The 14,762-nt window shown below is 43.6% G+C and overlaps 4 protein-coding genes across 5 annotated transcripts; 3 read left to right on the top strand and 1 right to left on the bottom strand.

Moving 5' to 3' along the window:
- Nucleotides 1-5: 5 nt before the first annotated feature.
- RB195_006451 (uncharacterized protein) lies at nucleotides 6-1,982 on the bottom strand (the record flags this gene model as incomplete). Its single annotated transcript, XM_064179534.1, has 1 exon — nucleotides 6-1,982. The coding sequence occupies one exon, from the start codon at nucleotides 1,980-1,982 to the stop codon at nucleotides 6-8; it is 1,977 nt and encodes a 658-aa protein (XP_064036482.1).
- Nucleotides 1,983-11,036: 9,054 nt separating this feature from the next.
- RB195_006450 (uncharacterized protein) lies at nucleotides 11,037-11,501 on the top strand (the record flags this gene model as incomplete). The annotated part of the gene is made up of 1 exon (XM_064179533.1): nucleotides 11,037-11,501. One exon carries the CDS (start codon nucleotides 11,037-11,039, stop codon nucleotides 11,499-11,501), a length of 465 nt encoding a protein of 154 aa, XP_064036481.1.
- Nucleotides 11,502-11,634: 133 nt separating this feature from the next.
- On the top strand, nucleotides 11,635-12,068 carry RB195_006449 (uncharacterized protein; the record flags this gene model as incomplete). The annotated part of the gene is made up of 2 exons (XM_064179532.1): nucleotides 11,635-11,828; nucleotides 11,969-12,068. 2 exons carry the CDS (start codon nucleotides 11,635-11,637, stop codon nucleotides 12,066-12,068), a joined length of 294 nt encoding a protein of 97 aa, XP_064036480.1.
- A 387-nt stretch (nucleotides 12,069-12,455) lies between these two features.
- On the top strand, nucleotides 12,456-13,073 carry RB195_006448 (uncharacterized protein; the record flags this gene model as incomplete). 2 transcript variants are annotated; one of them, XM_064179531.1, is made up of 1 exon in its annotated part: nucleotides 12,456-13,073. In XM_064179531.1, one exon carries the CDS (start codon nucleotides 12,456-12,458, stop codon nucleotides 13,071-13,073), a length of 618 nt encoding a protein of 205 aa, XP_064036478.1. The 2 variants fall into 2 exon arrangements, with proteins under 2 accessions (XP_064036478.1, XP_064036479.1); XM_064179530.1 differs by having other exon boundaries at nucleotides 12,486-13,073.
- Between the last annotated feature and the right edge of the window lie 1,689 nt (nucleotides 13,074-14,762).

Genomic DNA, 14,762 nt, shown 5'->3' with positions numbered 1-14,762 from the left:
AGGTGTTACCAGTACGATGTCATCAGCAAAGCGTTCTCGAGGGTGGCTGTGAATATTTTGGGTGAAATTGTATCACCCTGTCGGACCCCCCTCTTCACGTCAATGACGATGTTCTTGTAGAATGGCGAAATTCCGGTCGTGAAGTTACTGTACAACTCTCGAAGTACCTTTATATATTGAGTAGGGACGCCTTGGTTGTCCAAGGCTTCCACGACCGCTTCCGTCTCAACCGAGTCGAAAGCCTTCTTTAAGTCGATGAAGGTGAGACAGAGCGGCATCTTGTACTCTCGTGATACCTCGATGAGTTTCGAAACAGTGTGAATGTGGTCAATCGTGCTGAATCCTTTTCGAAACCCTGCTTGCTCGCATGGCTGTCCTTCATCCAAGACTTTTTCAATCCTATTAAGGATTACTCTTGTAAAGAGCTTGTAGATGACGGACAGTAGGCAGATTGGGCGATAGTTGCCGATGTCATGTGGATCTCCCTTTTTATACAACAACACGGTTTTGCTGGTCTTCCACTGTTTAGGAACCTTGCATTCCGACAGATAACGTGTAAAGAGCCTCGCCAGGGTGTTGATGAGTACTGGCGGAAGGCTCTTCAGGTGTTCTGGTCTTATTCTGTCGGGACCGGGTGCCGTACGATTTCTTACCGACATGATAGCATGTCGTATTTCGGACGGGAGAACCTCTGGAATGACTTGTCCATCTTCCCTCAGATGGTGAGGAGGCAAGTGGACATGGCTGTCGAAGAGATCAGAGTAGAAGTCGTAGATGATTTTCTCCATCCCCCTTCTCGATGCAATGGCTGTTCCCTTTGGGTTCCGGAGAGCAGTCATCCTCGTCTTGCGACTGGCGAAGTCTCGACGGGCATAGCGGATGCTTTTCCCCGCCTCTGCAGCTTCAGCCAGCACTTCTGCTCTTCTCTCTTTAAGGTCTTCCTTTATCGCCTCTCGGCAAAGCCTTGCGAGCTCGGACGTGAGTTCTTGGTTCCCTGCGGCTCGTGCTGCTCCACGCTGGCGTATCAGCTCAAGAGTTTCAAGAGACAGACGCCTCTTGGTGGTTTTAAAACTCTCAGCCTTCTTCGCGCAGTCGTGAAGGTGTTCGACAAGCCGGTCATATTCCTCGTCGATGTTGTCCATTGCAGAATCTTCCCAAAAGCCGGCTAGCGTAGCGAAGAGATCCCAGTTGATGGTAGTCCTGGGATTTCTCTCTCTGAACTTGGCGGCTTTCTCTGCTCTCCTTGTGAAGGAAAATCTTCCTCGGAGGAGGCGATGGTCCGATCCCGTATAGAACTTTGGTACAACACCGACGTCCGTCAGGCAGAACCTTTTATTGACGATGATATGGTCTATTTCATTACGGTACCCTCCACCGGGTGACTCCCACGTCCAGCGTAAAGAAGAGGGCTTCTGAAATTGCGAGTTCCCATGGATGGTCTTAGTCGTCATGATGAACTCGGAGAGCCTCTCTCCCTGGTCATTCCATTGTAGGCCGTGGGTCCCGATGTGAAGTTCCTCCGGCGTTCTTCTTGGGCCAACCTTAGCGTTGAAATCGCCAACTATGACCTTGTAGAAGGCATGATCTTCTTGGTAGAACTTCTCCAGGTCCATATAGAAAGCTTCGACTTCTTCTTCTTCGTAGCTTGATGTTGGAGCGTAAACGACGAAGATAGTCAAAGCTGGTATTGGGCCACATCTTCTCATCCGCAGACGTCCGATTCGGGTCGTAAGTTGTTCAAAAGAGTCGATGTTCTTTGCCATACTCGTGTTGACGAGGACGCCAACTCCACCAACACCTCTACTGTCGCATGTTCCTAAGAACAGTTCTTCTCCAGTTTCATATACGGCGTTGAGAGGGTGACGTCGTCTCGTCTCGGTCAGTCCGATGACGTCGTACTTGATCTTCTTGGCTTGCATCATCAGATCTTCGATGGCCGCTTCCGATGCAAGCGTACGTGCGTTATAAGTACAGATCGCCATCCTAGTCCTTTTCCGTTCTGGTAGCCTACATGACTCCTGCAACCCCGTCCTACCTGGCGCTACCGTACCAGGCTTTCCTCCGGAATCAGGAGACTCTTTTCTATTACTGTGTTTTGCTTAAAATTTTAAAACCCATGGGCAGGTTGCAAGCTTCTAGTCCCATGAGTTTCTGGGAGAACTTTCGTTCTCCCGGTGTGGACATGTGGAGCTTATTTGTTGGAGGCGACTCCAAACCGCCTCCCTTGCACCTCCCAGTCACTTGATTGCAGGCTTTTGGCCGGACCGACGTGCGGGATACAAGGATGTCATGAGTCAGTCCTGGCTCAGCAGAAACAGGGAGTCCATCCCCTGAATCCACCTGCGTCTCTGGGCAAGCGCAAGGTCGCTTTTGGTCCGCGTTTAGCCCCTATCCGCCACCCGGGGACGCGCCACGTAGCCTCGCGACTAACCGGCTGTGATCCCTCTAGTGAGGGAGATCCGTGGAGTCAAGGTGATCAAGGTGATCAAGGTGATCCTCAACTATTTTATACATTGCGATATTTTATACATTATATATTGCGAGATAAAATAGTTGAGGATCACCTTGATCACCTTGATCACCTTGACTCCCGTTGATCTTCGAACTGGTCGAGCGGGCGCCAGTAATTCTTCCATTTGTCCCGATCTTTTCTTCTTTTTTTGTGTAAAAATTTTTTTTTTTTTTTTAAGTCTTTTTGTAAAATTTTCTTCTCGTGGGGGGGGTTTTTTTTTTGTGGTTTTTTTATTGGGGGGGGGACCCCCTTCCCCCCCTGTTCTTCCGGTTTTTTTTTAATGCGCGTTTCCCGTCCGCCCCCCTTTTTTTTTTTTTTTTTGGGAAACGGGGGGGGGTTTTTTTTTTTTTTGTTGGGGGGGGGGGGGGAGCTCGTCTCCCCCCCCCCCCTTTTGTGAAACGGGATACTCCTAGCATCACTCTCTCAATTGCTTGCGAGATAAAATAGTTGAGGATATCAAAAAATATTCGGACGTACCGCAAAAACAGGCACAGTATTATACCATAGAAAGTGGTCCTACAATTTTTCAAGGAGTTTTCTTGGAGAACAACAAAAATTTTATCGAATCGCTGAAGGAATAACATTACCACCGAAATTACTCTCTTAGATGAACAAATTACCTCTTTTCATTATTCATATATTTATTTATTCACCCCGCTGTCTAAATTCCATACTCCGACACAGTTTGACACAAAACTTTTTATGATTATTGAATTTATGACATCTCTCTTATGAACTGACACATATTATTTTCTCGAAGAAATAACTAACCTGGGAGAAAGAAAACTTTTTCCTCACGTTTTTCTTAATTAAAACTGTACATCTCTTGTAGCTCCTACCCACTTCGTGTTATAACGTTCTAAAATTCATCAACCCTCGTTAATTACTTTCACACTTCCACAATCCTACAATCGCCATATTTCACGGATCTCACGGAATGAAAAGGCGTTCGTAGGATTCGTTGTCGTTTCTCAAAGCAGGGTAGTATATTAAAAGTATTCGTAATCAGGAAGCAATTCGGAAACTCCTAGTGTCCCATCCCATGTGTAAATTCGAAATCTCCATTATCATCAAAAACTGAAGAAAGTGTCACATTGAAAATTAATGAAAAGGTATACATTCTCAGCTGAGGAAAAGTTACTTGGCAAATTTCTCAACCAACCAGTAAGTGTAGTGAATGTGTATGCCATTGAAAATTGGGTCAGTGCACAAAAAAGGGTATTTACTTTTAAAATATTATTACTCAACGGCCTATTGTTGCTATAATTTCGAAGGCTGGCGTTTTTTTTTTCGGCAGGAAACCATCCCAGTCGAATAATAGCGAATTATTAAGTTCAGGAAAACCAGCACAAATGTAGCAGAGAAATGGACCAAAAAATTAGTCTTAGAAGGATTACCGAGCTAGAAGAATTAGATTTTCGAGCCCAGTTACATCTTTACCTGAAATGGAAAACGAAATTAAACTTTATAGAAACAAAAAATTTGCACCAATTAAAACTGGATCAGGAACACATTTCTAGTTGCTGTTTATGTAGGGATTTAAACATTATAAAAACCAGTTTTCTTTTTCCACGTCATCACTTCTATAAGTCTAAAAATTTCCCAGTCGATACAGCTTTTCCCAAAACATGTAAGCGATCTCATAATTTATTCCACTAATTCTTGTGTTAGTATTTTTCTAATCTTTATTTCTGCACTACAGATGAAAACCAGATAATGAGAAACAAACTGTTGTTCTGCTACCATGTTGCTGGATCTCGTACAGAAATTGACAAATTTTGAGAACAGTTCCAGGCGGACATCGCAAACGCTTCCCTTCTCATCTGCTATGGTGAAGTACATCAATTAATCCATATGTTTTCCTAGGAATCAACACTGATACTGTCACTACATATATCTACTCTTACGGTCCACTTTTGATGTTCTCTCCGATATAAGACACTCAGTAAAATAAAGCTTTTTTGTGTGTGACGTTTTCTAAGTGCTAGCACAATGACGTTTTGTGAAGTTTGTTAGACGCATTTTTGCTACTAATGTAACATTTTTGCTAGTAAGCTTCTTCCCACATTATGTTCGCACGAATTTCTAATCTTTCAATATTCTTTTCTTCTTTTTTCGATTTCTTTTCTACCCTCTGGAGATTTGTTGTGGAAGAATTTTAGAGAGGAATTCTAGAGATTTTAGAGAACACAAAAAAGAGTATTCCAGCAGCAACAGCATGCCGGTCAGCATCAACCTAGGTTTACTCCACCCGACAATTAAGTTGCCGAAGTACCAGTTGTCCGAGTAGTCAAAACCTGACACAGCCTCTCCATCTATTGTTCATTGTTCTTCTGCGAACCTTCCTAAATCAGGCTTAAAAAAATTTCGGATCGAAACATAAGTCTTGACTGTTTTTTTCTAACACAAAGGTCCACATAGAAATAAAAAGTGTCGACGATATATTTTATTTATTTATTTTATCTCAATAGAGAACTTCTCGTTCTGCAAATCTGCTGAGTTCCGATCTTTTTAATAAATCTTACTGATCCTTAATTCAGATCATTAGAGAGTGTAAGTAGACAAAGACAAACAAGACAAGTTAAGTAGACAAAAAGAGTGTTTTCAATAGTTTCTTCTTCTTACATTTATTCGGGGTGATCAGGCCGCTGAAACTGCTTGTGAGGTCTGCACTGTGTGAAATGGCGAATGAGGCATGAAAAACACATAACGGAACATGGAAGAGATGAAAAAATGCAAAACAAACATGCGAAAATCAGTGCTAGAAAGTGAACTCACTGGACGATGGAACAACAATTGAGAGTATTTTCTAAAGCACTTAAGTCCTAATTTTTTCATTTGAAAAATTGTCGCGTGTTGACGAAAAAATGAACTTTCTATCAACTCACGTCAATTGACCAACCACTGGGTGATCTGTCTTTAAGGACAAAACCCTACTTCTAAGAACCCAAAGACCAGCGGCATTCGAGAAAGGTTGCTACTTCTTCATAGGCAGCACCAATCTCAGCTTCAGCGGCCTTATCGCCCCGGTTAATTGTAGAAAAAAGTGGTGCCGAAAATGCTCCCTTTCGCCCCTTTGGTACTCCGATTTAATTATCCGAAAAAACAAGAACCAATCGAAATAAGAAATTGGGGTTTCTCTCCCCTGGTGTTCCCATCACTTTTAAGTTAGGTTAGGTTTTTTCTAGTTTTTGCATTTTTAAGTTTGAAAAAAAAAGACAACTAAATATTCATCGGTTCAATACTTCAGAGTAACAATAAGTAATACTACTGCAGCTTGTCTTTCAGATTCTACAACATCAAGCAATGTCTTTGTCGGTCTCTACCCATCATCTTCACTTTCAACTATAAAGTTAAGTTCTTTCGGTTCTACCCTTTGCCCATTTTTACCCATTTTTGCTTCAACAAAAGCATTTACACGAAAACTCAGACGTCATAGCAAAATTTGGATTTAGCACTTCTTATTTCCACGTTGCTTCCTAAAAGAATTTAGACAAAAATTGTGGAACTGCAAACAAAAAAGACTTCAATATCTCTTATCTATCAGTGTAATCCGAACGCAAACGGCTCAGGCAGTCAATGCTGCTCAAAGTTGGTATTCAACATCCAAAGACAACTCGAACTCGTAATTTTTTGTGATGAAACCTTTGAATAACTTCTTTACGATGATCTATTGCAAAGAAAAAGAAATTTTAAAACCAAGAGATTTTTTCCATCAAATGTTTCAAAAAATCTTGAATTGACAAACAAGAGTGTATGACACAAAAAAAACGAGAGGATTTACTCAGCAGTATAATAACTTGCCTATGCTAGTGGTTTTCATTGAGGTGGGACCATTGCGATCTACAGCGATGAGCTTTGTTAGCAAATCCCCCCTGGCCCTAACCGCTACGCTCCGCCGTGCCGCTTCTAGCGCAGTCGCTTACGCAACTGCACCGAACCTCTGTCGTTTTGGCTCGACTATAGCAACACTAATTTCTTCTGCTCCTCTCATAACACCTTCACCCTAACTTGTACTTACGATCTGTCCCAGTCCCGCGCAGGTTGGATGGACTGATGTAGATAGCGGTTGTGATAAGTTCGAGCTATTTCAGAAGCTACTAGATCTATAACTTGCAGTGTTAGCATGTCGCTCCTTTCAGCGCCACTTCTACATATGCTTCATTTCCAATGCAAATCGACAATTGAAGGCAACAACGCACGAATCTGGGGAGGTACGGGTTTCAGGCAGGTAATGCCTATACGGGGTCGTAGACTGCGGAATGGGTGATTCCGTTCATCTCTCTTTGTATCAGTGTAGACAGACGACCCCGGAGCTGTTTCTTACGACGTCCTCTATTGCAGCGCGCCACTCTTGTGCCCTCCCGCCTGCGATTCGTCGAAAACTGACTCGGACGAATCGCAGGAGGGCGGGGTGCAACGGTTACGCATTCGAAGACGCAAAACGCAGACGTCGTAAGAGAAAGTTTCGGGGTCGTCCGTTTACACTGCTACAAGGAAACATGAACGGAATCACCCTCTTCTCCACAATCTACGACCCCGTATAGGCATTACCCGCCTGAAGCCACCTACCACCCCAGACTCGTGGAGTGATGCCTTTAAACAAACTAATTAATTGAAAGGAAAGCTTAGTAGTCAGTGTCCTCCGAAAGTTTTAACTGAGTTTCGGAGGATAACGAGTAACATTTTTACATGAAGCTAACGCAAATATTAAAATCTGGATCAAGGTGCACTTTGGCTACTGAACTACAGTCGCAGTAAAACGTGTTATGTCGAGGTGACGCATCGCATCCTTGGCGAAGGCGCACCACCACTCTCAACAGAACGCAACAAGCTCCTCTCAGTTTTTTTTTTCTTGTTTCTCACAGCTGCTTTGCCTTTTCTGCATAGCAGTTTGGGAATAAGACTAAGTAGTCACAGCAAAGTCCTTTTTCATTAACTTGTTTGTTTTTTCTTCTAGAGTGACTCCAAGTCTCTTAGCTTGTACGGATCTAATTTCATTCTCAATTTTTCTGCATAATTGTGCACGACTAGCATTCTTCTTTGCCGTAACACTAATAAAACCCTTTCCTCGTCAGCCGAATAGCTTCTTCTGATGACAAGACGTCTCCTCAACTTCTGGGTTTGCATGAATTGGATTTCTGCCCCACTTTTCGTGTAAGCCACTACGTATTGTTGAGTCAAAACGACATGAAGCATGGACAGTTGCGCAAGCGGCTGCGTTCGAAGCCGCGCGGTGGAGCGTAGCAGTTAGGATCGTGCAAGGATCCTCGCTACCCCCACCCATCTCTGCACTTCGCCATGGTCCTACCTCAATTTCTCAATATATATACATATATATATATATATATATATATATATATATATATATATATATATATATATATATATATATATATATATATAGTCGGCTCAAAACGACATTAATCACGAGTGTAGTTGCGGTGCATTTGCGTACGCGCTCGAAACGGCGCGGTGGAGGCACCAGTTGGGACCGAGTTGCGACCGTCGCAAACTGTAGCTATGGGTGGTGCCAGCAAGCGTTTCACCACGCTCCACCGAAGGGCCCCGAGAGAAGCTGCGTGAGCAGTTGCGTACAAGCGTCATACCGCTTCACCCTACTATATAGAGCGCAAGATCAACTGTATGTCTGTTTGTCTGTTCCCCCTTCTGTCTGTTTGACGCGAATTCACAAAGTTACTAACAGACCGAATGCACCCCAAACTTAAGAAGGCAATTGAAAACGCCCGTTACATAGTCTGTTTACGGTCACAGTTTTGCAGTGTACATCCCGAATGCGTTTCGGATTAGAGTGCGATTAAAGGCATTACCCCACGAATCTGAGGTGGTGCAGATTTCAGGTGGAGTATTCGTATACGGGATGGGAGACTACGGAGAGGGAGGTGATTCCGTCCATTTCTTGCTAATTGCCGTAAAAAACGGCCCGGAAGATGCGGCGCCGCACAAGACTGGCGCGCTCCAATCGAACCTCTTGTACAAAATGGTGCGCCAAAATGAATGAAGCCGTATCTTCCGGGCCGTTTTTTTTACGGCAATCAGGAATAGATGGACGGAATCACCCCCCTCTCCGTAGTCTCCCATCCTGTATACGAATACTCCACCTGAAATCTGCACCACCTCAAATTCGTGGGGTGATGCCTTTAAATTTGCGGGTCAACATTTTGGGGGAATTCAACGTAAGGGAGTATGCAGGGGCAGCAATGAATGAAGGACAGCATGGTAACAGTCGCAAAATATTAGGCAGCATTAAGTAGTTACATACACTACAAAATACTTAATAATATTAAATAATTACATAAATTACAAAATATTGTATTGAATTTCAAGCGTAAGACAATAGCATGGAAGCGTAAACATTTCGTTCTGACAAGGCACAATGTGTTGAAAATATGTGAATGGGAACACCTATGTTCGACACCCCGCTGAGTCAAATTTTTGCCAAAGAGTTAGAAACTTGAAACCACTTCTAAGAGATGAAGAATTCAATTATGCTTATTAGTTTCAGGCAGTTTAAAAGTGGATTTAATGGAAGTTAATGACGAAAAAGTTGAGATTCTGCGCACTTTGTTAGGTCTGGGAGATGGCGAAGTTATTCGCAATAAAAGGGCCTAGAGAAAGACTTAGAGTGGAATTTTTTAGAGGAAGTTTTGCACTACAAAACATTCAAATCGTTTTTTGAGACGTTCTAGTTTTTTTGGAACTTGAATTGGATTAAATTCAAAATTTTTCTACTTTTTTTTCGGACTTTTCCCATCTAAATTTTGAGAGAACCAGACGACCCGAAAGGAAGAAATTATGCGTATGGGGTCCCGTTGGTAGCTCAACACAAATATATGGGTGATTTATTAAAACGCGGCCCCGCTTTTCTGGAACGTGAACACTTCCCAAAATCCTCGTTTTTGCTCGCCGAAAAGTGTATGATCTTGAAAGAAGTCTTATTAAATCTTTAGAATTTCTCTATCGGATGTTACATCACGATTTCAAGGGTTTCGCCATCTATCCAAATTGTTGCTGAAAAACAAACCTGCAAACCTTCTTTTCCGAAAAACTGTTTGAAGTATTTTTGTTGATCCTCTTAACAAGAAGTTGCTTGCGATCTTACATACCTAACAATGTGCACAGAATCTGAGCTTTTTGTCATTTTCTTAAACGGCTGAAAACTACGTATAATTAAATCTTCATCTTTTAGAAGTGGTTTCAGGTTTCCAACTCCTTTGCAAGAGTTTGATTCTGCGGAGTGTCGATCTTGCATCCTCCAATTTCACATTGTCGCAGAAAATCTTGATTTTTTAGTTTTCTTTCTCATTGTTCTTCTGTAATTCGACCGCTGCACCTGACTCTTCTCCTTCCTTTGTCGTATTATGTATGTGCTTTGATCAGTGGCTAAAAATATTTCACAGATTTTAGAATAAAAATGGAAATATTTCAACACCAACATTTCAACATTTCTGCAAATTTGATTCTTCTACTATTTTATTTATTTATTTATTTTCCTTCGATTCTGTCACCTACCGATTTTCACATTTCCATCTGTTCATCGACTAATTTTCGATTTTGGTTTTTCGAAACAAAACAAAAACTTCCAGTGTAATGAATTGGCCTCCACAACGGTTTATCACTTCACGTTGGCGTGAATCTGGGCGTCGAACTACATAGCGGAGATATGTGCTCGGGTAGGGTCTCCTAAGCTGAGAAGGTATTCGATACATCCGACATTGCGACTTCTCGGAGGCCTAGCTAAGAGTAAACCACTGCTAAGGTTCACTACCGTTTTAGCAAGATGTCGCAAGGTGGCTCCTTGATCCATATGGGTTGGCGACGACCTCTGGTGAAAGCTAACCTCGCGCAATCAAATCTCATGTTGCCAAGGACGTCTTTGATTGTGAACCAAGGCGACACATCAACGACCCGCCATCGAGACTGTCTCACTGACTGAGTGTGCATTTACAACTCTAGGAGAGTGTCTGCAGACCGTGACCTACATCTCCTTCTCAGAGGTGCGGAGCGCATCCAATTCTACGTGAGTGCTCTGCGAGAGACCAAGAGCAGAAGGAGCAACGTGCGACAAATGAATGAGGGTACACTCGTCATACGTGGAGAGAAAGACCCGTCACGAAATTTTAGTAGTCTTGGTTTTGTTGTGCTCCCATCTGTCATCCTTCTTGTCGATTCTCACAAGCTCCTTTTACCTCGTCTGACCATCCTTTGTCTCCGCTCTTTGCGCCAAAAACCCATTAGCAACATCAACTGCTACATACCAAAATCAAAAACTGAAAACTGAAAACTGATGAATCGGAATTAGACGCGTTTTATAAGGAGCTAAAAGAAGTGATCCACAACGAGAGGGCTACAGATTCGTTGTCGGAGACTTCAACGCAAAACTAGGAAAGGTCACAGAAGAGGAATACAGGATCGGAAGATTTGGACTAGGGGACCGGAGTGAAAGCAGCAATTATCTCAGCTGTTGTCCGCCGCTGGCCTCTTTCATGGGAACTCTCTTTTCATGAAGAAAGATCATCGTCGGTGGACATGGGAATCGCGCAATGGCGCGACTCGTGCGGAGATCGACCACATACTCACCAACCAGAGGTGGTGTCTACTTGACGTCTCAGTAGTACCATCCTTTTGTAGTGGTTCTGATCATCGTTTCCTTCGTGCGAAAATACGACTTAGCCACACGATGGAAAAGAACATCTGCTATTGGCAACGAAAGAGAGAAGAAGTCGTCTACGACGAATGCGTACAAACGGACTCCTTGTCCCAAGGTGACTGGTACATCGAGGAGGACCCAAACGTGGACTACGAGATGCTGCTCAGAGGACTACGAGCCTGTGCTGAGCGTGTCCCGAAGCCGCGCACGACCAACTTAGATCGAATTTCGAAGACCATCAAGGAATTGTTGGAAGGAAGGTCTTCGAGACCTGATCCTATTGCATCGCATATTTATGCGGTTAACAAGAAACAGTAACTGCAGAGCACAAAAAAGGACAAGTTCAAAGAAGTATCGCAGGTACCTCCGCGATAATAATATTCCGCTTGCAGCGAAGACGAGACTCGCACCTCTTCTCGTCGAGAGATGGAAATCATTATGGACAGGACAGATGGAAATCATTCTACTCGTACTTTTCCGTTCGTCAACTCCTGTGACAAGACCGATCATCACCACTGTTGAAGCTCCACCATCGATTCCCTTTCCGGAAGTACGAGTCGCTATCAAGAGCATGAAACTTGGCACTGACCCTGACCTGATTTTATATCAGGAGACTTTCTTCGGGCTGGTGGCCGTCCCCTTCATGTAATCTTAGCGGTGCATACGACGTCCTACCTTCGGAAAGAAAGGAGAATGTTCTTATTCATTAGAAAGGACCTTCGGAACTATCGTCCGATATGTTTGCTGAGCGTCTTGTACAAAGTATTCACCAAGATCATTCTCAGGCGCATATCTAGAACGCTGTATGAAGCCCAACCTCAAAAACAAGCTGGATTCCCTCAGGAGCTCACCTGCATGGACCGGATGCAGACCGTGACAGCGTAGAAACGAGAGCAATATTACCAAGTGACACTACTTGTCGATCGAGGTGTGGCCGCGTCGTATTTAAGGACATTAACCGATTGCTTATATCGATGCAACAGTACGATACAGCTTCTCCAGCGCCCGCTCACCATACCTATTCGAAAAAAAGTACGACAAGGCAATAGTATATCGATGAAACTATTCATAACTGTACTGGAATGAACAATGAAATCACTTTCTTGGGAAGAAAGGGCTATACGTGTTGCTGGAAGATTCCTCTCCGACCTTCCTTTTGCGGACGACATTGTTCTCTTTTCGAAAAGTAGTAATTAAGTAGAAACGATGCTCATGGAATTGAACGCGGGAAAGCAAAAGGAAAGCATACTGCGGGGGTTCTGTGAATATAAAATGCGACTCGAAGGAAGACTAAATAGAAGGATGAGACCAGCATGGGCAGCATTCCTACCCCTCAGGATAGGTACGGACAAACTGACGGACCAAGATCTCCGTCTCTATCTGTTCGACTCGATAGTTGTTCCAATGCTTTGTTTCGCAGCGGAGACGTGGGCAAACACCGCTGCCACGTCTAGGAAGTTATTTATTACCCACAGAGCCCTTGGGAGATATTTTCTGAAGTTTAACCGCCGCACACAACACCTAGCCGGTCTCCGCAACTCCGACTCAAGAAGAATGTCCCGTCTTCGCGACCCAGCGGAATATATAGTGAAAGCAAAGCATAGATGGTCCAGTCACATTATGAGAAGAATCGACGATAGATGGACTGAAAGAACGCTAGAGTGGATCCCACGAGATACTAAACGCCCTCGAGGGAGACCGCCAACGAGATTGGGTGACATGATCGTTACACGGATGTACCGGCTGAGAGCTCAGCTGAGCGGTTCAAGGACCTCGTCAACGTCACTAACCAAACTTGAGAAGATCCTCGATGACAATGGCGACGGTACGAAGCAAGTGGAAAAGATGCCGGGGCCCGCTTGTAAAATGAAGACGGGCCATCTGATCTGAGTATCTAAGGATTGAAATGGCAGCAAAGAACTCTCGTAGTAACACTGGAGGAGAAGAACAAGAAGAAGTCCCGCCTTCGCGACCCAGCGGAATATATATCGAAAACCACTATTTAGGTGTAATGACCTAAACGATAAATTTCGTAGTGGGATGTTTCTTGATGCGATCTAGCTAGTTTTCTGATGCAAAGCACCTTCCTACTTGAGTCGGCGGGCTCGTATTATCGCTTGACGCGGTTACCTGTGTCATCGCCGAGACGGTCCGTCCTTGAACACAACTTTGTCCCACCTTCTCAATCAACAGCAGTAGTTCGCACAGAACCAGTCCATCCGTCACTATTTCAGAGCCAGCAAGACTTGGCGTCTCGGAAGAACCACCGAGTGACCAAAGTACTCCAAGTCGAAAATGCCCTGCAGTTCAGCTTAAAGAAAATTAAACTTGTTATAGTAAGGTCAAAACGACATGAAGAACGGTTCAGCTGTGTGAATGGCTGCGCTGGAACCAAAGCAGTGGAGATAGTTATTGGGATCGAGTAGAGACCTTCGCGAACTACAGCGAGGAATGTTGTCACACAGAGTTCCCCTAGATTATAACCGCTACGCTCTGCCCACCACTTAGAGTGCAGACGCTCACGCAACTGCAACGTACTTAGTGTCGTTTTGACCATACTATAGAAAGATGAGTAATTAGCCTATTTGGGTTAAGTTTTGGGAGTGTGCTGGACAACAGCACCTTTTACAACATTATGGATAACTTCCGCCACACGCAAGATATAACTCCTACATGCTTCATGACGCACATTCTTACATTTGATAAAAGCACGGCCACTGCGAGAATGCAGCAGTCATAGCTTATACGCGCGCCCTAACCCTCCAGTAGTCCAACGTTATCATTCTAAGTAGTAGACTGCAGTGTAAACAAGTTCCGTTCCTGTTGTAATTAACCCCTAATTTTTAACACTTATATTACATCCAAGTGTCATCTTTCACAACAATCAGTTGTACAACAACGTCATTAACTCGTGCAAATAACTCCACTCAAAACACTCACATAAACATTAACATAAATTTATGTCCAAACAGACATATTTTATAGACACATTTCAAAAAAAACATCGAAGAACCCGGATAATGCTGCGTTAAAACTCTATAGAGTACTACCGCTGTAGAGTCAGCAAAGTCACAAATCCACGGACAGTTCCGACTACAACTTTTAAAATGGGCTTAACAGCGCAGGTTGAACCTCAGTAAAGATGCAAAGTCCGCTGCATACAATTTTACAAATGCAGTTAGGGTGTTGTTACAGAAAACAGTCTACCTTCATTGGCACAGAGCCGGTGGATGGAGTGCGGTAAATGCAACTTATGAAAAGCTTACTTGGACCTACCGTAGTACTGCAAATAACATAAGAACTCTTCGTAAAGGCGAAATTCTTCGATAACTGTCGCCATGATAACAAAAACAAGTATAACGGCTATATGAGAAGCTTAATAGCTGGCTCAGCCTAACTTGGAATGAATATCAAACACCACTACCATCGAATTATCGACATGGGTATAACAAAGACATTATATTGAAAGTCGTGCCACGACTTCCGACAGAGCACGACCTGATAAGGCGTACGTAATGAATTATTCAGCACAACCTATCGGTAAGCCCGCCGTCTCCAGCACCGGTTTGCTTGAACACG

Source organism: Necator americanus, chromosome I (assembly GCF_031761385.1).
Source record: "Necator americanus strain Aroian chromosome I, whole genome shotgun sequence".
Lineage (NCBI taxonomy): Eukaryota > Metazoa > Nematoda > Chromadorea > Rhabditida > Ancylostomatidae > Necator > Necator americanus.
Note: the sequence above shows the minus strand (reverse complement) of the source record. Positions and strands in the feature narration are given on the sequence as shown.